At 45.1% G+C, this 20,755-nt stretch overlaps 1 protein-coding gene across 3 annotated transcripts in view; it reads left to right on the top strand.

Annotated features, from left to right (window-relative positions):
* The window catches only part of PHKA2 (phosphorylase kinase regulatory subunit alpha 2), a 175,585-nt gene that overhangs the window by 123,114 nt on the left and 31,716 nt on the right, over positions 1-20,755 (top strand). For all 3 annotated transcript variants that reach the window (XM_068269976.1, XM_068269978.1, XM_068269977.1), the window contains exons 20-25: positions 5,990-6,166; positions 9,861-9,952; positions 13,206-13,339; positions 18,226-18,382; positions 18,489-18,568; positions 19,913-19,991. In XM_068269976.1, the coding sequence (XP_068126077.1) occupies positions 5,990-6,166; positions 9,861-9,952; positions 13,206-13,339; positions 18,226-18,382; positions 18,489-18,568; positions 19,913-19,991 (719 nt within the window). The remainder of the gene's footprint in view (positions 1-5,989; positions 6,167-9,860; positions 9,953-13,205; positions 13,340-18,225; positions 18,383-18,488; positions 18,569-19,912; positions 19,992-20,755) is intronic.

Raw genomic sequence — 20,755 nt, 5'->3', positions numbered from 1 at the left:
CCGTACAGCAGTGACGTCAATATTTACCTTTCCGGCTCCTGCGCAGTAGAGTTGGGCCGAACCTCCGATTTTAGGACTTCCGCGGAAGGTTCGGTTCGCGTTAAAGTTCGCGAACCGCAATAGACTTCAATGGGGATGCGAACTTTTGAAAAAAAAAACAATTTTGCTGGCCACAAAAGTGATGGAAAAGATGTTTCAAGGGGTCTAACACCTGGAGGGGGGCATGGCGGAGTGGGATACACGCCAAAAGTCCCCGGGAAAAATCTGGATTTGACGCAAAGCAGCATTTTAAGGGCAGAAATCATATTGAATGCTAAATGACAGGCCTAAAGTGCTTTAAAACATCTTGCATGTGTATACATCAATCAGGTAGTGTAATTAAGGTACTGCTTCACACTGACACACCAAACTGTTCACTGAACAGAACAGGTATGCAGTGGCGGGTTCACTGAACAGAACAGGTATACAGTGGCGAGTTCACTGAACAGAACAGGTATGCAGTGCCGGGTTCACTGAACAGAACAGGTATGCAGTGGCGGGTTCACTGAACAGAACAGGTATGCAGTGGCGGGTTCACTGAACAGAACAGGTATGCAGTGGCGGGTTCACTGAACAGAACAGGTATACAGTGGCGGGTTCACTGAACAGTACAGGTATGCAGTGGCAGGTTCACTGAACAGGTATGCAGTGGTGGGTTCACAGTACAGGTATGCAGTGGTGGGTTCACAGAACAGGTATGCAGTGGTGGGTTCACAGAACAGGTATGCAGTGGTGGGTTCACAGAACAGGTATGCAGTGGTGGGTTCACAGAACAGGTATGCAGTGGTGGGTTCACAGAACAGGTATGCAGTGGTGGGTTCACAGAACAGGTATGCAGTGGTGGGTTCACAGAACAGGTATGCAGTGGCGGGTTCACTGAACAGGTATGCAGTGGTGGGCTCACAGAACAGGTATGCAGTGGTGGGTTCACAGAACAGGTATGCAGCCAGGGACAAGCTAAGCCTAACTAATCTTTCCCTATGAGAGAGAGTGTGCAGCAGCTCGCCCTACTCTCACTAATGCAGGCACACGAGTGACCGTAATGGTCGCCGCTGCCTGCCTTTTAGTAGGGGGGGAGTGGCTCCAGGGGCTAGTGTAGCCTAATTGGCTACACTGGGCCTGCTGACTGTGATGTAGAGGGTCAAATTTGACCCTCCATGGTGCATTATGGGGCGAACCGAACTTCCGCAAAGGTTCGCCTGCGGGACGCGAACGCGAACCACGGAAGTTCGCATGGAACCGTTCGAAGGCGAACCGTTCGGCCCAACTCTACTGCGCAGGCGCTCTGACGGCTGTCGGCTCTGAAGTAGGCGGAAATACCCAAACACCAGCTCAGGATCCTAATGAGGCTTCCCACGCCGTTCTCTGTTCCTCAGGGGTCTCGCTGCAGCCCTCCGTACAGCAGTGACGTCAATATTTACCTTTCCGGCTCCTGCGCAGTAGAGTTGGGCCGAACCTCCGATTTTAGGTTCGCGAACCGGGTTCGCGAACTTCCGCGGAAGGTTCGGTTCGCGTTAAAGTTCGCGAACCGCAATAGACTTCAATGGGGATGCGAACTTTTGAAAAAAAAAAAATTATGCTGGCCACAAAAGTGATGGAAAAGATGTTTCAAGGGGTCTAACACCTGGAGGGGGGCATGGCGGAGTGGGATACACGCCAAAAGTCCCCGGGAAAAATCTGGATTTGACGCAAAGCAGCGTTTTAAGGGGCAGAAATCATATTGAATGCTAAATGACAGGCCTAAAGTGCTTTAAAACATCTTGCATGTGTATACATCAATCAGGTAGTGTAATTAAGGTACTGCTTCACACTGACACACCAAACTGTTCACTGAACAGAACAGGTATGCAGTGGCGGGTTCACTGAACAGAACAGGTATACAGTGGCGAGTTCACTGAACAGAACAGGTATGCAGTGGCGGGTTCACTGAACAGAACAGGTATGCAGTGGCGGGTTCACTGAACAGAACAGGTATGCAGTGGCGGGTTCACTGAACAGAACAGGTATGCAGTGGCGGGTTCACTGAACAGAACAGGTATACAGTGGCGGGTTCACTGAACAGAACAGGTATGCAGTGGCGGGTTCACTGAACAGAACAGGTATGCAGTGGCGGGTTCACTGAACAGAACAGGTATGCAGTGGCGGGTTCACTGAACAGAACAGGTATGCAGTGGCGGGTTCACTGAACAGAACAGGTATACAGTGGCGGGTTCACTGAACAGTACAGGTATGCAGTGGCGGGTTCACTGAACAGGTATGCAGTGGTGGGTTCACAGTACAGGTATGCAGTGGTGGGTTCACAGTACAGGTATGCAGTGGTGGGTTCACAGAACAGGTATGCAGTGGTGGGTTCACAGAACAGGTATGCAGTGGTGGGTTCACAGAACAGGTATGCAGTGGTGGGTTCACAGAACAGGTATGCAGTGGTGGGTTCACAGAACAGGTATGCAGTGGTGGGTTCACAGAACAGGTATGCAGTGGCGGGTTCACTGAACAGGTATGCAGTGGTGGGTTCACAGAACAGGTATGCAGTGGTGGGTTCACAGAACAGGTATGCAGCCAGGGACAAGCTAAGCCTAACTAATCTTTCCCTATGAGAGAGAGTGTGCAGCAGCTCGCCCTACTCTCACTAATGCAGGCACACGAGTGACCGTAATGGTCGCCGCTGCCTGCCTTTTAGTAGGGGGGGAGTGGCTCCAGGGGCTAGTGTAGCCTAATTGGCTACAATGGGCCTGCTGACTGTGATGTAGAGGGTCAAATTTGACCCTCCATGGTGCATTATGGGGCGAACCGAACTTCCGCAAAGGTTTGCCTGCGGGACGCGAACGCGAACCACGGAAGTTCGCATGGAACCGTTCGCAGGCGAACCGTTCGGCCCAACTCTACTGCGCAGGCGCTCTGACGGCTGTCGGCTCTGAAGTAGGCGGAAATACCCAAACGCTATCGGGTCTGCTCTACTGCGCAGGCGCAAGTCTCCGGCGCCTGCGCAGTACAGCGGACCCGACTGAGATCGGGTATTTCCGTCTACTTCGGAGCCGAAAGCAGCCACAGCGCCCCCGCTGGAGCCTGCAAAGGTAAATATTGAATTGACAGTCGGGTCTGTCGGCGGCTGTTCGGAGGGCTGCAGCGAGACCACCGTGGGACAGAGGACGGCGTGGGAAGCCTCATTAGGATCCCGAGGCTTCCCCCACCCGAGGTGAGTACCCCCCGGGGATATTTTTGATGTTACAGTGTCTCTTTTTTTAAATCTTTTTTACAACGCACTGCTATGGAGAAGAAAAAAAATGATTAAGTGTTAACAGGGTCTAAGCATTACCTTGTACTCATACTGTGCTGCATGATCTGTTTTTCATGTATTCCTGTATTGTCTTATTGCTGTATGTCACCCCTAAATATTGTCTGTAACCTTAAAGAGAACCCGAGGTGGGTTCTAAGAATCTTATTAGCATACAGAGGCTGGATCTGCATATAATACTGCTCCCCCCCAGCTCCCCTCTGCGCTCTGCCATGCCCCATAAATCATACGTCGCAGCCGGCTGTTTACATCTGTACTTGTCAGTGTCGCCGTTCTCCGCCCTCGTCCCTTCCCTCCAATCAGCGGGGAGGGAAGGGACGCAGGGCGGGAGCGGCAACATAGAGGAGGCGGGGGAGCGGCGACACTGACAAGTACAGATGTAAACAGCCGGCCACGACACGCTGCGTTTCGCCAGCACTGCGTATTATTTATGGGGGCATAGCAGTGTGCAGAGGGGGGCTGGGGGGAAGCAGTATAGCAACAGAGGCTGGGTAGTATATGCAGACCCAGCCTCTGTGTGCTAATAAGATTCTTAGAACCCACCTTGGGTTCTCTTCAACTAATGTCCAGCGCTGCGTAATATGTTAGCGCTTTATAAATACAATAAATAGGAGGAGGTACAGTATCTGGAATTTAGAAGCCCCACCATGTGGGGTGTGCAATAAACTGTGTTTAGCAGGATTATGTACGTAAGTGTTTACCATACGCACGATGAGTAGAGCAAAATGCAATCTGTTACATGCAATGTATTATAGGCATTATATGCAATGTATTACGCTCTACCCTTCATGCAGTAACACTTTACGCGCATAATTTTTGCTTGACACAGTTTATTGTATACACCCCATGTCAGATAGCAAGGGTTTACAACCCTTCCTAGTTAAGTTTGTACTGTTACATCCATATGAACTCGCCACCAGAATTTAACTTCTAGGCAAGCCAGAGTTTATTGAAAATATATTCTTGCTGTAAGTGGTGCACATAACTGGAGTTACACAACCAATTACTTACTGTCTTTTCAGCAAATTGTGGAAAGGTTTTGGTGATCCCGTAGTGGGCTCATACTCATGTAACACCTAGGTGGAAAACAGAGAGGCCATGAGCCTAAGTGTAATAAATGGGGGGGGGGGGGGGGGGGTTAAACTCACAAGACTGGGTTGCAGATCACTGTCACTTCATCAACTGTATATGCTTACATGGAATAAACAGTCCCTGCTCGGCTTTCTAGTTCCTGCCGGATGCTGGATGGTCGCTCTCCTGAACTCTGTTTGGGGTAAAACTGTTACCTCCGGTGGAGGTTTGATTGGGTGATGGAGGCGCCCGGAATGTGAGGATAGTTGTTGCTATAGGCATAAACTTTTAAATACAAAGGAAATAAAATAAAGGGAGGTCTTGTCTTACCTCTCCGGAAAACAAGAAACCAGTTTTAACTGGTAACGTTTTTTTATTCAAACACAGACAACGCGTTTCACAGGTATTTTCCTGCTTCCTCAGGTCAATACACAGTGCCTTCCAGCAGTATGAGTAAAGTATGGGTGCCTATGATACTACTCATTATAAGCGCCCATACCTTGCTCACACTGTTGGATCCTAACACTCTGGGCCCCTCCAGCCCCCAAAAAGTATTTTCAGGAGAGCCATTATGTTCTGATATAACCCAAAAGAGGGCTGAACACCTATGCCACCTGATGACAAACTTTTCTTAGAAAAAACAAAACAGTCTCTGTATGTTGAATTAGGTTCTTCAGTCTCTCCCTGGTGAATCCACCCCATTTGCACATTTTAGTGTGTTTTTTACATGTTCTGGAGGTCAGAAGACACCCTTTCCATGCAACTGTAAAGCTCCCCATCCCAGAACCTTATCTGCATGGAATATATATTTTTGTGTATTTATATCATGCTGAGAGCATTGTTACTGATATGGATTATACGGATTGTGTGATGCACTGTGATGAAGCTTTGCAGAAAATCTGTCAGTGCTATATGAACACATAATGGAAACTTAATGCTGTTGACTTAGCAACTTTTTTTTTTATTATTTCATGTCCTCCTCTAGAAAAATTGATTTGTGCATCCGATTTCTTAATAGTAGCAGTAGGATATTGTACCGTGTTAGCCAAGCATAGTAATAGCAGTAGGGTATTGTACTGTGTTAGCCTGATGAGGCTGATGATATTTAAAAACTCTTTCTCAGCCTATATAGCTGAAGTTCAGCCTATATAGCTGAACTTGTGAACTCAGAAATTACGATACCTCTGTGTCAGTCCAACTCCCAGGTCTGTGAGCAGGGAGTAAACAAGGATCCTTATTTCAGCTAACAACCTCTCACCCCATTATTAAGGCATCTCAATGATATGTATTTATGCTTGGGGAAAAAAAAAATCTCTTTTGATGTTGCATATATTTAGCTGTCTGTACCACCAGCCTGCAAACTAACAGGATGTAAGCCCGACGAAGGCTGCAAGGCCGAAAGCTTGCTTATTCTAATTTATTTTTAGTTAGCCAATAAATGGTATCATCCGGATTTAAATCTTCTCAATTTTTTAATGCAGACCCTTTTCTCTTCTATTTTATTATTAGAAATCAGCCTCTGCATGAGAGGTAGGAGTCAGTATGCGAGATATCACAATGTCATTTTTGTCTTTTTATCTTTAGATGAATCAGAAGATGAGCTTGAGCAGTACATAAGTCACTTGCAGCAAAGTGTGACCTCTACAACTCATCTTCCACCTATAGTGGCGAATGCATCAAAGCGTCATACATTCAGCGCCCTGCACTCCACCCGCGATATTCTCTCTCTGATGGCTAAATCAAAGGGAATTGAAGTACAAAGTAAGTATTCATAGAACACCTAAACAGAAGGAGATGCAACATTCTTACGATAAAAATAGAATGTCATTACTTGGTGAAGATAACAGCATAGCAGCACTCAGTGACCTTGGCCAGCTGCCACTTCACTTGGAGAAACCTTGTGGAATGTGTGCTGTAGTTCCTTCTGATCTAATGAGATCTGTGCAGTCAGCTGGCTACCCCTTCTTACAGAACAAAGCATTATTGTAATCCTAGATTAACTGTTATTCAGGACTGTCTGGGGAGAGTTAATTAATGGCGTAATATCATAGTTTGGTGTATGGAGTGTTGTGCTCAGGTGGGGGCAAAAAGGGGGAGTCACTTTTCCCCCTTCTGAAAAGCTGTTTCCTGGTATAATTGGTGGTTTTGCACCTTAAAATACTTCATACTTGTGCTCATGAGACAGCAGTAATTATTATTATTTAGTATTTATTGTACATACTGCCGATATCTTCCTCAGTGCTCTACAGAGTACAAAATACAGAATTGGTCATTACAGTGACAAAAGTAGTAAAAAGATATTGCTCCGTAAAACTCTTATTTTTCATCGTAGCTTTCTATGCATCAATATAGAATTAAGGGGTGAAACAAGCTTTATTAATAGTATCTGGATGTATAAGTAATTAAAGTGAACCAGAGACGAAGCACCCACATGTATTTTACCATATATATCAGTGGTAACATTTGAGAAAACACCTACCCTGCTCTCTGTTTCATTCTTCATTGATCAGCTTGCTTCTTATCAGCCCTGATAAAATTCCCAACTGAGCACTCAGTCAGGCTTTGCTCAGGAATCATTATAGCAGAGTTGTGTCTTCTCATGTCTTTTCAAGCCCAAGCCTGCCCCCTTCTGGCTCTGCTATAATGACTCAGCTATAATCATTCCTTAGCAAAGCCAGACCGAATGCTCAGTTGGGAATTTTATCAGGGTTGATTAGAATAAGGCTGAGCAGTGAAGAATGAAACAGACAGCATGGAAGGTGTTTTCTCTAATGTTCCCACTGATATATAAGGTAAAATACATGAGGGTGCTTCATCTCTGATTCACTTTAAGCCACAAATAACATTGTTCTCTTAAAGGAGTCATCAGCCAAACCCAAAGCCAAAGTCTTTTGGCATATCTCTTACAATTAGGTTGATTCATGATTACGAACGCCCTGACACAACGCGAGTAATCTCCTCTTCCGTGCTAATAAATTATCGCACGCTGCACGTGCTAGTGGCAGAGTAGCGTGCATTCCTAAGCAACGGCCGATAATATTAATTGTCGCGAGGTAGTGACGTATTGCTACTGCGATACTTCACTCGGGTAGCCGATACTACGTTAATTAAGCAACTAAGCAAATTTGCAGTAGCAATATGTCACTATCGCGCGCCATTTCAATTATCGACTGTTGCTAAGGAACACATGCTATGCTGCCAGTAGCGTGCCCACGGGATCATTAAGTTGCGCTAATATCATTGGCGCCTGTTAGCCAATCTAACTTTCATAAACCCATTTAACTCGCACTGCTTCAGTGCGGTAACATTAATGAATCAGCCCCATTCTCTCTTAGCAGTCTTTGCAAAGGCAGAAAACTGGCGTGGCAGTCTTTTTTTTCTTACTTTAAAGTGGTCTGAAAGCCACATTTCTACTTTGATCTAATAGATTCCTCACAGCTTGAAAGCGATTATCCCATAATTTTTTTTTTTTTAGCAGAACATTACTGAAATGGTTAAACAAAGCACGTTGTCCTGCTATTCAGCTTCAAATCCGCATCCAAACTGAAGATAACAGTATCTTTACACACATTGGCCTCGATTCATAAAAAACTTTGCCGTAAAAAAAAAAATCTGGGAGGGAAAATACCGCATTCTGTATTTTAGACTTCTGTGTGCTAATGCATAAAAATGTTTACAGTTGCGATAGAAGTTCGGGGATTTTCCTAACTAAGCTAGCGGTGCTGCCTGAGTTGATACATTTTCTCCTTGCAGAGACAGGGTTACAATAAGAGGCATCCCCAACTTCCCTTTAGATGTGTGTTTTTTTTTTTAAAACTGCCTCTCCTTGCCCTGAATCTGCGCTGAATCTGTCTATTAGTCTTTCTAAACAATCTATTTAAATGCCACAGCTTAGAAGAACTTCAAGAAATGTTGCACAGGCAGGCTTTCTGATGTGAACTATATCTGAAAACAGGTACCAAAGAGGTTAAAAAACACAGCCTGTGGTATTCCGGAAAGCCTTTTTTGTTCAGTCCTCGCGCTGCTGCCTGGGAGATCTGTCCCAATTAACTTTGCTGTTATCCGCTCTCTTATCACTTCTAAACAGATGGTAATGGCACGGAAAGTACCGCCTGCTCTAATCTTTATGAATTTACATTTAATGATATGTGTTGAGGTGCTCACCGCATAGGGCGGTAATTTACCTCACTGCTCAGAAATTGTAGCTTTTCATGTGGTAACAGCTTTTATGAATTGACATTTTGCTAAGTGTTCGGTAAAGTCAGCTGTTTTGATGAGCATTACCGCATGCGGGAATGCTTTATGAATTTACCCCAATGTAACAACATTGGAATGTAAATAAACACAGTATAACAAGTGAAAAGGAGCTTTCTTTAACCCTCCTGGCGGTTAATTTTTTTCTGCCAAATTGGCAGAAATCCATTTAAAAAAAAAAAAAAAAATTTTGTTTCATGTAAAGCTACCAGAGTGGTAGCTACATGAAACACCACTAGAGGGCGCATGTGTCCCTCTAGTGCGATCGTCGCCGGCATCAATAGCAAACAGGGGAACGCGTATATAACGCGGTCCCCTGTTTGGCTTCTTCTGTCGCCATGGCGACAATCGGAATGACGTCAGCCGACGTCCTGACGTCAGACGCCTCTTATCCAGCCCATAGTGCTGCCTGGAACTCATTGTCCCGGGCAGTGCAGGGCTCTGGCGGGGGCCCTCTACCGCCGCTGCGTGCGGGCGATCGCCACAGAGCGGCGGCGATCAAGCTGTGCGCGCGGCTAGCAAAGTGCTGGCTGCGCGCACAGCTCTTTAAATGGGGCAAATCGCCCCACCAGGGGCAGAGATATCCTCCTGCGCGGCATAGCCCGAGCTCAGCTCGGGCTTACCGCCAGGAAGGTTAAAGCTCTCTGTGCTACACACACACACACACACACACACACACACACTCACACACACACACACACACACACACACACACACACACACACACACACACACACACACACACACACACACACACACACACGAATAGCGCATTAGAAGATGTTAATATACTGTATAATAAAAAGCAGTTTGAATAAAATGCAATGACAGCTTTTAGGGCGCAATAAACTACACTTTGGAAACTTTGTAAATTTGTAAACAGACAATATTACTTGTGCACAAAAGCAAATCTGGTAACAGTATGAGTAATACAAAGTAGGAAAACACATTTTAATTGAATGTTATGTCAGAGTTTCAGACCACTTTAAATTGAGGCTAATCAACAAATCCTGGATTTTATGGCACGTCTTATTTTGTAGTGTCCACTTCTCAATAATTATATTTATTTATGTGTAACAGGTTGACCCAAACACACATATTCATGAGTATGAACGTGTCTTCCTTCACTGTATTTATCTCAGGTACTGTTTATGTGCTGTTGTGCATTTTGATGTTCCCATGTTTTAATTTATCATTTCAGCTTCGTCTTTGTTTTTGCCTACTAAGAATTTAAGTGGTCATCGAAAGTCATTGAATCTTTTAGAAGTTCCTCAGGCCTCATCCAGACCTCAGGTAATGCTGGATGTAATGGTCGATATGGAGTTTTGCTATATAGAAGATGTCTGAGCACAACTTACAACATTATTATTACATGCATGCTGATGGAATTATTTATTGGTTTACTATTTTGAATATATATCAGTTGAGCAAGTTTAATTTTGGCGCAGAGATCTCCAAACCAACATTGCTGCAACTTTCCTTTCCAGCTTCTATAGGTAAATATGGCTGGTTTAAGGTTTTAATTTATTAAGATCAGTATAGTTGTCAAGGGGTAAAGTGGAAGTGTCTTTCCACAATTTATTTTATAATTTTGGTTAGTGCACGGAGAGAGTAAAGAGCCATTGTTGATTTTTTTATTTTTGTTTGTGGCGCCATTATAGAGCTTTCCCCTTAATATACACACAGTAAACTAAAATTCCGCCATGATGCACTGATGCACCTACCAGCAGTAAACAGGTTCTCACCTGTGATAAATTTCACAATGTAAATCGGGGAGAGGGGAGATTTTACAATGAGCAAACAATGACTAAATAATTTTATCAAGTAATATTGTAAAAAAAACAAACAAAAAAAAAACTGCAATTTTATTCGTTATGTTGTATTCAGTAAAACTCCTTGATGTTTAATCTTTATTATGGACTCTTGTTCTTATGACAGCTGTGCAAAGTCGGGATGGTCAGTGAGATGCAAATTTCAAGTTTATGCAGAAGTATGCACATTTTAAATGGATATGTATGCAGCTTGAAAATGGACCAATCAAATTTTACCTTGGCAGAATTTTATTGGTTCATTTTCAAGCTGCATAAATTTGCATACAAAATTTGCACAGTGCTGCATCAACTTGAAATTATTTGCATCGCATTGACCAGCCCTACTACAGAGTGGGACTTCACATCCCTTAAAGTGTACCAGAGCCTGACTAAATAGAAAAATCAATACTTACCCACAGCTTCCTCCAGCAGCATAAGCCCATTTAAGTCCCACGCTGTCCTCACGCAGTTTGCCGTTCAGCCTCAATCAGACCCAGTAATAGGCTTCAGTCGGGTTCAGTCTGGATCTTCTGCGCATACGTGGACCTTCTGCGCGTGCGCAGTAGACCTGGACTGACGCGACTGAGCCTATTACTGGGGCTTATCGTGGCTGAACGGCAGACTGCGGGAGGATGGACTCAGACGGGCTAATGCTGCTGGAGGAAGCTGCAAGTAAGAATCGATTTTTCTATTTAGTTCATCTCTAGTTTACTTTAAGCAGGTTTCTTAAAATTTCTTGGTGTTTTTGTAGAAATTAAGATGATCTCCCCAGAGCGAGTAGTAAACTTGTGGAATATTCTTATTGTGTATGACCAATAATGCAGTTTACATACATTACTAATTTTACCCCTGTTTTTTAACCACTTGAGCCCTAGAGGTTTATACCCCCCAGTGACCAGGACATTTTTTACAATTTGGCACTTCACAACTTTAATGGTTTATTGCTTGGTCATACAACTTAGCACCCAAGTGAATTTTACTTCCTTTTCTTCTCACAAATAGAGCTTTCTTTTGGTGGTATTTGATTATTGCTGCTATTTTTATTAAAATGATGAAAAAATCTTGAAATTTTTGTAAAAAAAATATTTTTTAAACCTGCCCCCTCCCCCAATTGACCCTAGATTAAGATGCATACACTACACAATACATACATGGACGTAGGTCTATGGAAGGGATTGGATTGTGAGCCCCTCCGAGGGACAGTTAGTGACAAGACAATATACTCTGTACAGCGCAGCGTAAGATGTCGACGCTACATAAATACTTTAAGAATTCATAAAATAAACAGCCTGGCAGCGCCGATCATTGGCTGGCAGGCTGATGGCATGCGAGCGCAAGCTCCCGTCAAATCTTGTTTCTCACGAGATGATGTATATATGCATCGTGGAGGAACAAGAGAGCAGCGGACCCGCCGCCAATCTGCATTAGGCAGTCGGGAAGCAGTTAAAGGTAACCCGAGGTGGGGATATAAATTTAAAAAAAAAAAAATGCTATCTGATCTGGGGGGATGGTCTGATCAGGTAGCTGCAATTCCACCAATCTCCACCACTCCTGTGGCCTGCTAGGGCTCACTTTCAATTCTGTGACCCCTTGGGCCACAACACTGGAAGAGCTGCTCTGTGAGGCGGGGGAGTGGCCGTGCAGAGGCAGAGCTGCCCAATGTCAGCTGGGGTAGGCCAATGTCGCCAATTTTGGGGGGTGGTGGTGGGGGGTTAGGGGCAGAGAGCGGCACAGTGGGGTGGGGGGGCAGATGCATGTCATGCTGCAGGGAACATGCCTCTGTGTCCCATTGGCTGCCCCCCCCCCCCCCCCCCCCCCCCCAAAAAAAAGCCTCCAGTTCACTTTAAAGAAAACCTAAACCAAACAGAAGAAAAAGGTTTCGCTTACCTGGGGCTTTTACCAGCCCACTGCAGCTGCCCTCTGCCCGCTCCATCACTCAACGATCCTCCGGTCCCCTGCAGCTGCTAAGTTGCGTTTTCCACCTACTGGCCAGTCAATGCCCATTGTGCCTGGGCGGCCCTGGCCTTGCGCTTCCTCGATCACGCTACTGTCGCCGGGAATGTCCTGCACAGTACACAGAAATCTTGTACTGCGCCTGTGCAAGACGCTCCCGCCTATGGGAGTGTAATCAAGTACACGCACAGCCAGGGACGTGCATGTGCAGTATCCATTGACTGGTCAGTCTGTGGAAAAAGAAAGTTAACGGCTGCGGGGGACCAGAGGACTGTGACAGCGCAAGGGGCTGGTAGAAGCACCAGGTAAGGTTTTTTTTTTTTACATTTGGTTTAGGTTTACTTTAAGATACTGGCATGTTTCTTTAACATTTACAATCAGAAATGACTCCTTACTAGACCATGATCAGAGATTGATAGGTAAGATCTTTTCAGAGATAATGAATGCAGAGAGACCATTTACAAGAGAGGAACTTGGAAACACTTCTGAGGAAATGGGAACCTTTTATTAACCTATTTTTAAACATGGATCAGCACACCCTGTAGCTAACATATTATCTTTGTAGTAGTAACAGCATAACTGGTTATAGTATACATAATAAGGTCAAATGCCAGTGTTATAAGACTGGGTTCAAACTAATAATGCAAGTATAGTACATTATTGATCAGAGCCCTATTTTAAGCACACTTAAATCTAAAAGTCTGCTAACACTTTAAGCTGGCTGCACACTTTTCTGTCGGAATGTGCAAACTTTGTGTGATTTATGTTGTATTTTCTTACAGGATAAAGAAGTCGAGTTAGACTTACCAAGGGACTCACAGGGTAATGTCGATTGTCAGAAGCTGGTGGAACAACTGAAAGATTGCTCTACTCTCCAAGACCAGGCTGATATACTGTACATACTGTGTGTAATCAAGTGAGTTACAGATGATTACTTCATTTTGTATAATCTTGTGAGTTTTATTGGGTTTATAACACTGGTTTTACAATCTAAAGAGCAGTGGCATAGAGGGAATCTCCAGCCTACAAAAATCATCCTATCATTTCTAATGGCAAATTTTTTCTGATCTCTAAGTATAACCTGTTAACATTTTTTGTAGTTTCTGAAGCTGGGTGGCCTTCTTCTAATTTGAATTCCTAAATATGGTATGTTTACAAAGCCGCTGATGTATTTGGCTGCTGGACATGCTGTTCAATAGAAAATCGGTAAAGTGTAATTGCAGATATTCTCCAATTAGCTTTCTTGTTGCTTCGCTATCTCCAGACGTTGCTCTTCTTCTTATTGTCTAACCCTAAACTCTTCTTGATGACCAACCCTAAAACCAATCTGTTAAAATCTTCCTTATGGTGGACATTAATGATACAATTCTCCAGACGATCGATCACCCGATTCGAGCATAATATCGATGGGAAACAATCATTTGGGCCCACTGACGGAAGAGAAGCTGCTAACCAATTCTATCAGATTGATGGAATCCATCCAAAAAATTAATCGATTCAGTTAATCTAATCCTATTGGATAGCAGCTTTTCTTCCAGTCAGTTCGGATTAATATTCGATTAAATCAGGGTATCAATCATCCGGATAATTTTATCATTGCTGGCCACCTAAATACCTAACCCTCAGCTCCCCACCCTAACATAATTCTCTTTTATATGTTCAAAGAATACCTGACTCAATTCTACCTAAGGTAAGCACAGAGGAATGTTCATGATGGATTCACATACCTCTGTGCTTTGTCCATTCCTCTTCTCGTAATCCCTGGTCTCCATAATCACTCCTTGAAAAATCTGACTATTAGCTAAAGTCAAATTTTCATATAGAGATGTTTCCTCCTATTGCCCTCCCATTCCCTACTCTTAAAGTGAACCTAAATTGCCGGAAAAAAATAGTTTAACTTATCTAGGGCTTCTACCGCCCCCCTGCAGCCGCCCTGTGTCTGCGTCATCACTGAGTGATCCTTCAGTCCTCTGCAGCACCCCTCTTTCTTCTGGATGCAAGGCCTCGGTCTGCGTGCCTCCTGATCACGCTCCCATGGATGGGAGCGTACTGCGCATGTACAGTACAGGGAAATCTCTACTGCGCACATGCAGAACGCTCCCGGAAACAGGAGCATGATCAAGGGCGCCCCGCAGCCACGCCTGCTCGGTGGCCATCGACTCTGAGTCACCCTGCTGGGGACTGGAGGATTCCTCAGGGACCGTGTAGGCGCAGGGTGGTGGCAGGGGGTTGATAGAAGTTAAACTTTAAAAAAAAAAAATAAGGTTCCCTTTAAAAATAAGGTTCCCTTTAAGGGGAGTGAATGGAGCAGGAAAGACAAGGCAGTGGGAGGGTGACGGGAGGGAACATCCCAACAAGCCCGCCTCTTCCTATCTGAAAATTTGACTTTGTCCAAAAGTCACATTTTTCAAGGAGTGATTACTGGGACCAGGGGAGCAAGGAGAACGGACAACATACAGAGGACCTAGGACAGTGATGGCTAACCTTTCAGAGGCCGAGTGCCCAAACTGCGACCTAACATCGACTTTTTTATCTCCGAGTGCCGCTGGTGGGGGGGGGGGGGGGTCGCGTGCCGTGCCGAAATATGGGCATGGCCATGATATTGTATGGGCGGAGCTAACATACTGATGTAACAGCGAGGCATAAGAAAGCAGTGTTTTCCGCCATGATGTGGTGAAACGAGGATTCGCATCATGGGTGTGCAGAAACTGTATGATGCTATTTGTACCCGCCGTAACCCCAAAGCAGCAAATATAGCCAACTATGACCGTTAAGTGCTCATTCACACTATTTGCTGCACTGTCAGTTTTGACGCAACGCACATAATGTAAGATTAATATGGTAACATGAAAGTCAATAGACTTCCAAGTTACCATTCACACTACAGGTGTGCGTTCCCATGCGTTACGTTGTAACGCACCTGGGAACATTTTAACGCACAACGCATACGTTTCCCCGATGGGTACAGCTGCTGACGTCCACGCTTTAGCGCACCAGAACGTGCATTCCGTGCGATCACTGTGCGTTGGCAGCGCATGCATGAAATCGCATTCGTGCATACGTTCTGTAGTGTGAATGAGCCCTTAATAATATATGCAGCAAGTTACCCCAGACACCAGAAAATGCAATGTGTGCACTATTTCAGCAGAAAATAATGCAATGTGGGCCACATTGCACCAGAAAATAAACGCAGTGGGCAGCATTTCACTAGAAAACAAACAGTGGGCCACATTTCACCAGCAAACAAACGCAGTGGGCCACATTTCACCAGAAAATAAACGCAGAGGGTAGCATTTCACCAGCAAACAAACGCAGTGGGCCACATTTCACCAGAAAACAAACGCAGCAGGCAGCATTTCACCAGAAAACAAACGCAGCGGGCAGCATTTCACCAGAAAAGAAACGCAGTGGGCCACAATTCACCAGAAAACAAACGCAGAGGGTAGCATTTCACCAGCAAACAAACGCGGTGGGCCACATTTCACCAGAAAACAAACGCAGTGGGCCACATTTCACCAGAAAACAAACGCAGTGGGCCACATTTCACCAGAAAACAAACGCAGAGGGTAGCATTTCACCAGCAAACAAACGCAGTGGGCCACATTTCACCAGAAAACAAACGCAGCAAGCAGCATTTCACCAGAAAACAAACGCAGTGGGCCACATTTCACCAGAAAACAAACGCAGTGGGCAGCATTTCACCAGAAAACAAACAGTGGGCCACATTTCACCAGCAAACAAACGCAGTGGGCCACATTTCACCAGAAAACAAACGCAGAGCGTAGCATTTCACCAGCAAACAAACGCAGTGGGCCACATTTCACCAGAAAATAAACGCAGAGGGTAGCATTTCACCAGCAAACAAATGCAGTGGGCCACATTTCACCAGAAAACAAACGCAGCGGGCAGCATTTCACCAGAAAACAAACGCAGCGTGCAGCATTTTACCAGAAAACAAACGCAGAGGGTAGCATTTCACCAGCAAACAAATGCAGTGGGCCACATTTCACCAGAAAACAAACGCAGCAAGCAGCATTTCACCAGAAAACAAACGCAGTGGGCCACATTTCACCAGAAAACAAACGCAGTGGGCAGCATTTCACCAGAAAACAAACAGTGGGCAGCATTTCACCAGAAAACAAACAGTGGGCCACATTTCACCAGCAAACAAACGCAGTGGGCCACATTTCACCAGAAAACAAACGCAGAGCGTAGCATTTCACCAGCAAACAAACGCAGTGGGCCACATTTCACCAGAAAACAAACGCAGCGGGCAGCATTTCACCAGAAAACAAACGCAGCGGGCAGCATTTTACCAGAAAACAAACGCAGAGGGTAGCATTTCACCAGCAAACAAACGCAGCGGGCAGCATTTCACCAGAAAACAAACGCAGTGGGCCACATTTCACCAGAAAAACGCAGTGGGCCACATTTCACCAGAAAGCAAACACAGTGGGCAGCATGTACCAGGACATAAACACAATGTGACAAAACATTTTACCAGAAAATAACACAGTGGGCCGCATTTTACCTGAAAAAAAAAATTAATGTACTCACCTGACAGAAGTCTTCTCTCTCGGCTGGGCTCTGGCGCGCATCTCCCCCGGACGTTCCTCCTGCAGTCTCCCGTGCTGCCGCTGACAGGCAGAGTGCAGGGCTACGGGAAGATGGCGCCCGAAGCCCTGTACTGGAGACACAAATAGTCTCCAGTACAGGGCTTCGGCAGCCATCTTGCCGTAGCCCTGGTCTGCCTCCCGGGAGACTGCGGGGCTGCGGGATATGAACTGGTGCGGCGGCGTCTAGTAGACGCTGCGGCCAGTTCATAAGCAGCGGTGGCGTGCCAGCAGATTAGGCTACGCGTGCCGGGACCGGCACGCGTGCCGTAGGTTCGCCACCGCTGACCTAGGACCTGACATCACACTGTGGGAGCCTTTTTGAATTGTGGGAAATAACGTCTGTTTCTGTATAAAGTTGCATAAATGATTTAAATCAAGCCTTAAACCACTTTTTGCATGCTTGTGGAGCGAAGTGCAGTGGTATCAAACCTTAAATGCTAATGGAGAGAAAAGCAAAGTGTGATGAAGTTATGACATCAGACATTCTGCAGACCACCACAAAGTCACTATTATTTAGATGCACTGTAACTTGGGCGGCTTATGTTGGCTACGGAATATGTTGGAGCTTTATAAATTAATAATAATGTGATGGACACCCTGTCTGGTGAACAATCCGTATCTTTCTGAATGGTAACTGGGTGGGGGTGTAGCTATCATTTTACTGCTTTACACCACTCAGTTTCTGATACAGTAGATTGTATCAGAAGCCTGCTGGAAAGTTGATTGAAATATCGTTAACAGTACAAAGGCCACCAATCTTCCACAGCTGCCCCCTGCATCCTATTAGCAAAGTTGACTGCCTTCCCCCGATTGAGTTTCTGTCAATATTTTGACCAAAATTGCTCAACTGAGACCCTAGTTTTAAACTTTAATATTTTATTCAATTTAGTAAGTTGTGAAACAGAAGTTAAATCAATTAAGAAATGTTGTGTAGAATGTGACAAGAATTACCTTTACAGCATTTCTGAGGTGATGAAGGTGGGCTTTCTATTCTGTTGTACAGAGTATCTGAACAGCTGATGTATACTATATTTTTTTTTTATGCTGAACCTGGAGTTTGGTTTTTCTGTAAAAATGCAAATGTGATGTTTTTTGCATTAGTGCTATGTGTCAAGATTTTAGCACATTTCCTGATAATAAAATAATGACGCCCGTAGTCATTGTAGCATGTTTTCATTCTGGACAGGGGGTTAGACTGGGACACCAATCTGGACGGAGAGTCTGGAGTTGTAGTACGATTTCTGCTAACTGAGCTGTATGGTAAAGCTGGGCTGAACCGAGAGTGGGGTCTGCTTCGTTACATCTCGGGGTTAATGAGGAAGAAAATGGAAGTCCTTGCAGAGGTACAGGATCTTGTTCTCTTTATTTGCCAATTTTCTAACGTCTCCTTGACAGATAATCTGATAAAAATTCTAAAATCTTCATAACACACATGTTCTTACTGCCCAGGCGTGCACCGATATCCTGTCCCACCAGAAGCAGCTGACGGTCGGCCTGCCTCCTGCACCCCGTGAAAAGACCATCACAGCGTAAGTGATGCCCATATTATTGCACTAAAGTAGCTGTAGCAAAAGGCACATTCTAAAACCCCTTCCACACTTAAAGTAAATCTGAGACAATGAAAGTAAAAGAATTTTACTTACCTGAGGCTTCCTCCAGCCACAGGAAGTCTGCGAGATCACTCCATGTCAGTCCGTTCCTCTCCGCTGCGCCACCATGGAGTCTGAGTTCCAGTCTTGTTTAGGGCCACTATGCATGCATGAATAGACCTCACAATGAGTTTTTCAGGAATTCATACTTCCCGACCACTTTGCGCCCAATGACGTGAACGCGGCGGCATCCCCAGGACCGCTCCACGCCGATTTGCGTGGATGGCCTTCTATGGGGCTTGGGAGACTGTTAGACGGCAAAACCGCCATCTAATTACTTTGTACAACGCTGCGATGTGCAGCAGCACTGTACTAGTGACAGCCCTCCAGAGTGTCAGCAGTGATCTGCTGTCATAGGCTGAAGCCTTTTTTGCTTGCTTGCTGGTGGCTTAAAAGGATTAGACCCCACCAACAGGAAGATCTTGGTGGGGAGAAAAGGAGGGGATCCCTTGTGTGCTGTGTTGTGCGGCCCTGCAGCTTGGCGGCCCTGCAGCTTGGCCTTAAAGCTGCAGTGGCCCACTTAACAAAAAATGGCCTGGTCACTAGGGGGTTTAACACTGCTGTCCTCAATGAGGCAGGGGTCACACTATTTTCGTGTGTGTTTTCTGTACAGAAAAATTCATAAAGGCCTCTTGCACACTACATGCGATTACAATTTTTTTTTATACGTTCGAGTCCGATTAAATAACGTAGCAGCATGCAGTACTTTTTTAATCTGAATCAAAAATCGGATCGTTTAAAAAAATCGGAATCGCATGTAGTGTGCAGTAGGCCTTAAAATGAGAATCTGCGTTATTCAATGGGCAGCATAATTCTGCACAATACGTGTGTTTTCTCTATCAATAACATTAGCTGCTGTGGAAAAACGCTTGCATTTTTCTGCATACAAACAGACATGGTGTGCAGAAAACACATGCCGAAAACTGAAGCAGAAGTGTGACCACTGCCTGAAGCAGACACTGGGATCAGCATTTGATTATTAGTATTTTGCTTGCTTGCTGGTGGCTTATAAGGCATTTTATTGCTAAGTGAAAATATCACCTAGGAGAAAAAGGGAATTGAATGAGAACCATAGAATTAAGTGATAATGGCAGCTATCAATCCTAGTGACCACTTTTTCCCGCTAAAAGTTCAATGCCATTTAAAATTGAAATTTACTTATAAAAGTGTATTTATTTGTCATTTGTGTAAGTAGAAAATGTATGTCCTGTCTTATCCCTCCAGACCTTTGCCCCCGGATGAGCTGGCACACCTGATCTATGAAGCTAGTGGACAAGATATCAGTCTTGCTGTACTCACACAGGTAGAGAACCATGGAAAAGTTCCCGGCATGTTATCAAAATAATTTTCACAGTGTTTAATATGGTCACCTCAAATGAGTCTTAAAGGTAATTGCGTTGTCCAAAGCAACCAGTTCTGCTAAGTCCTACTACATCTTCTACACAGCATACTTGACTCAGTACAGTTTGAATGGATTGTTTAGGTTGCCAATCACTCAATGAAGTTAAACTGACATGGTGTTTTGTTTGTTTTTTTAATTGCTTGCCCACACGCCTGACTATCAGCTGAGGTGGTCAAAAATGAATTGAAATGACCGCCAAAGAGTTGTTCTTCAAAGAAAATGGAGTAAAATGTAAGAAAGACATGAGTTCAGATCAGGTCATACGGGTGGCAGGCGGCTCATAGACGCCTGTGTAATTTATCATTGATGAGGTACCCAACTCACCACTATACGGATAGCAGCCAATAGGACATAATGGCTGTAGATGATCTGCTACAAGGTGTTAAGCCTCATCTACATGCGTAGATGAGGCTGCGATCCGGCGGCTCGATTAGGCGCCGGATCGCATCTTCCGTGTCCCCGTGTGTGCCTGCCGCGTCCCCGTTCACCGCGCGTGCGCCGCATTCGATTCCCCGCTCGTCCCCGCTGGCGCCGCTTATCTTCCGCTCGATTCCCTGCCATTGTCCCCTCGCGGGGACCGAGCAAGGAATCGGCGGAAGCAAGATCCGTCCTGCCGGATCTTATCAATCGAGCCGCATCAGCGGCTCGATTGATAAGGAGGATCG

This window comes from Hyperolius riggenbachi, chromosome 2 (assembly GCF_040937935.1).
Source record: "Hyperolius riggenbachi isolate aHypRig1 chromosome 2, aHypRig1.pri, whole genome shotgun sequence".
Lineage (NCBI taxonomy): Eukaryota > Metazoa > Chordata > Amphibia > Anura > Hyperoliidae > Hyperolius > Hyperolius riggenbachi.
The sequence above is the reverse complement of the archived record's forward strand: the minus strand, read 5'-3'. Positions and strand labels throughout refer to the sequence as shown.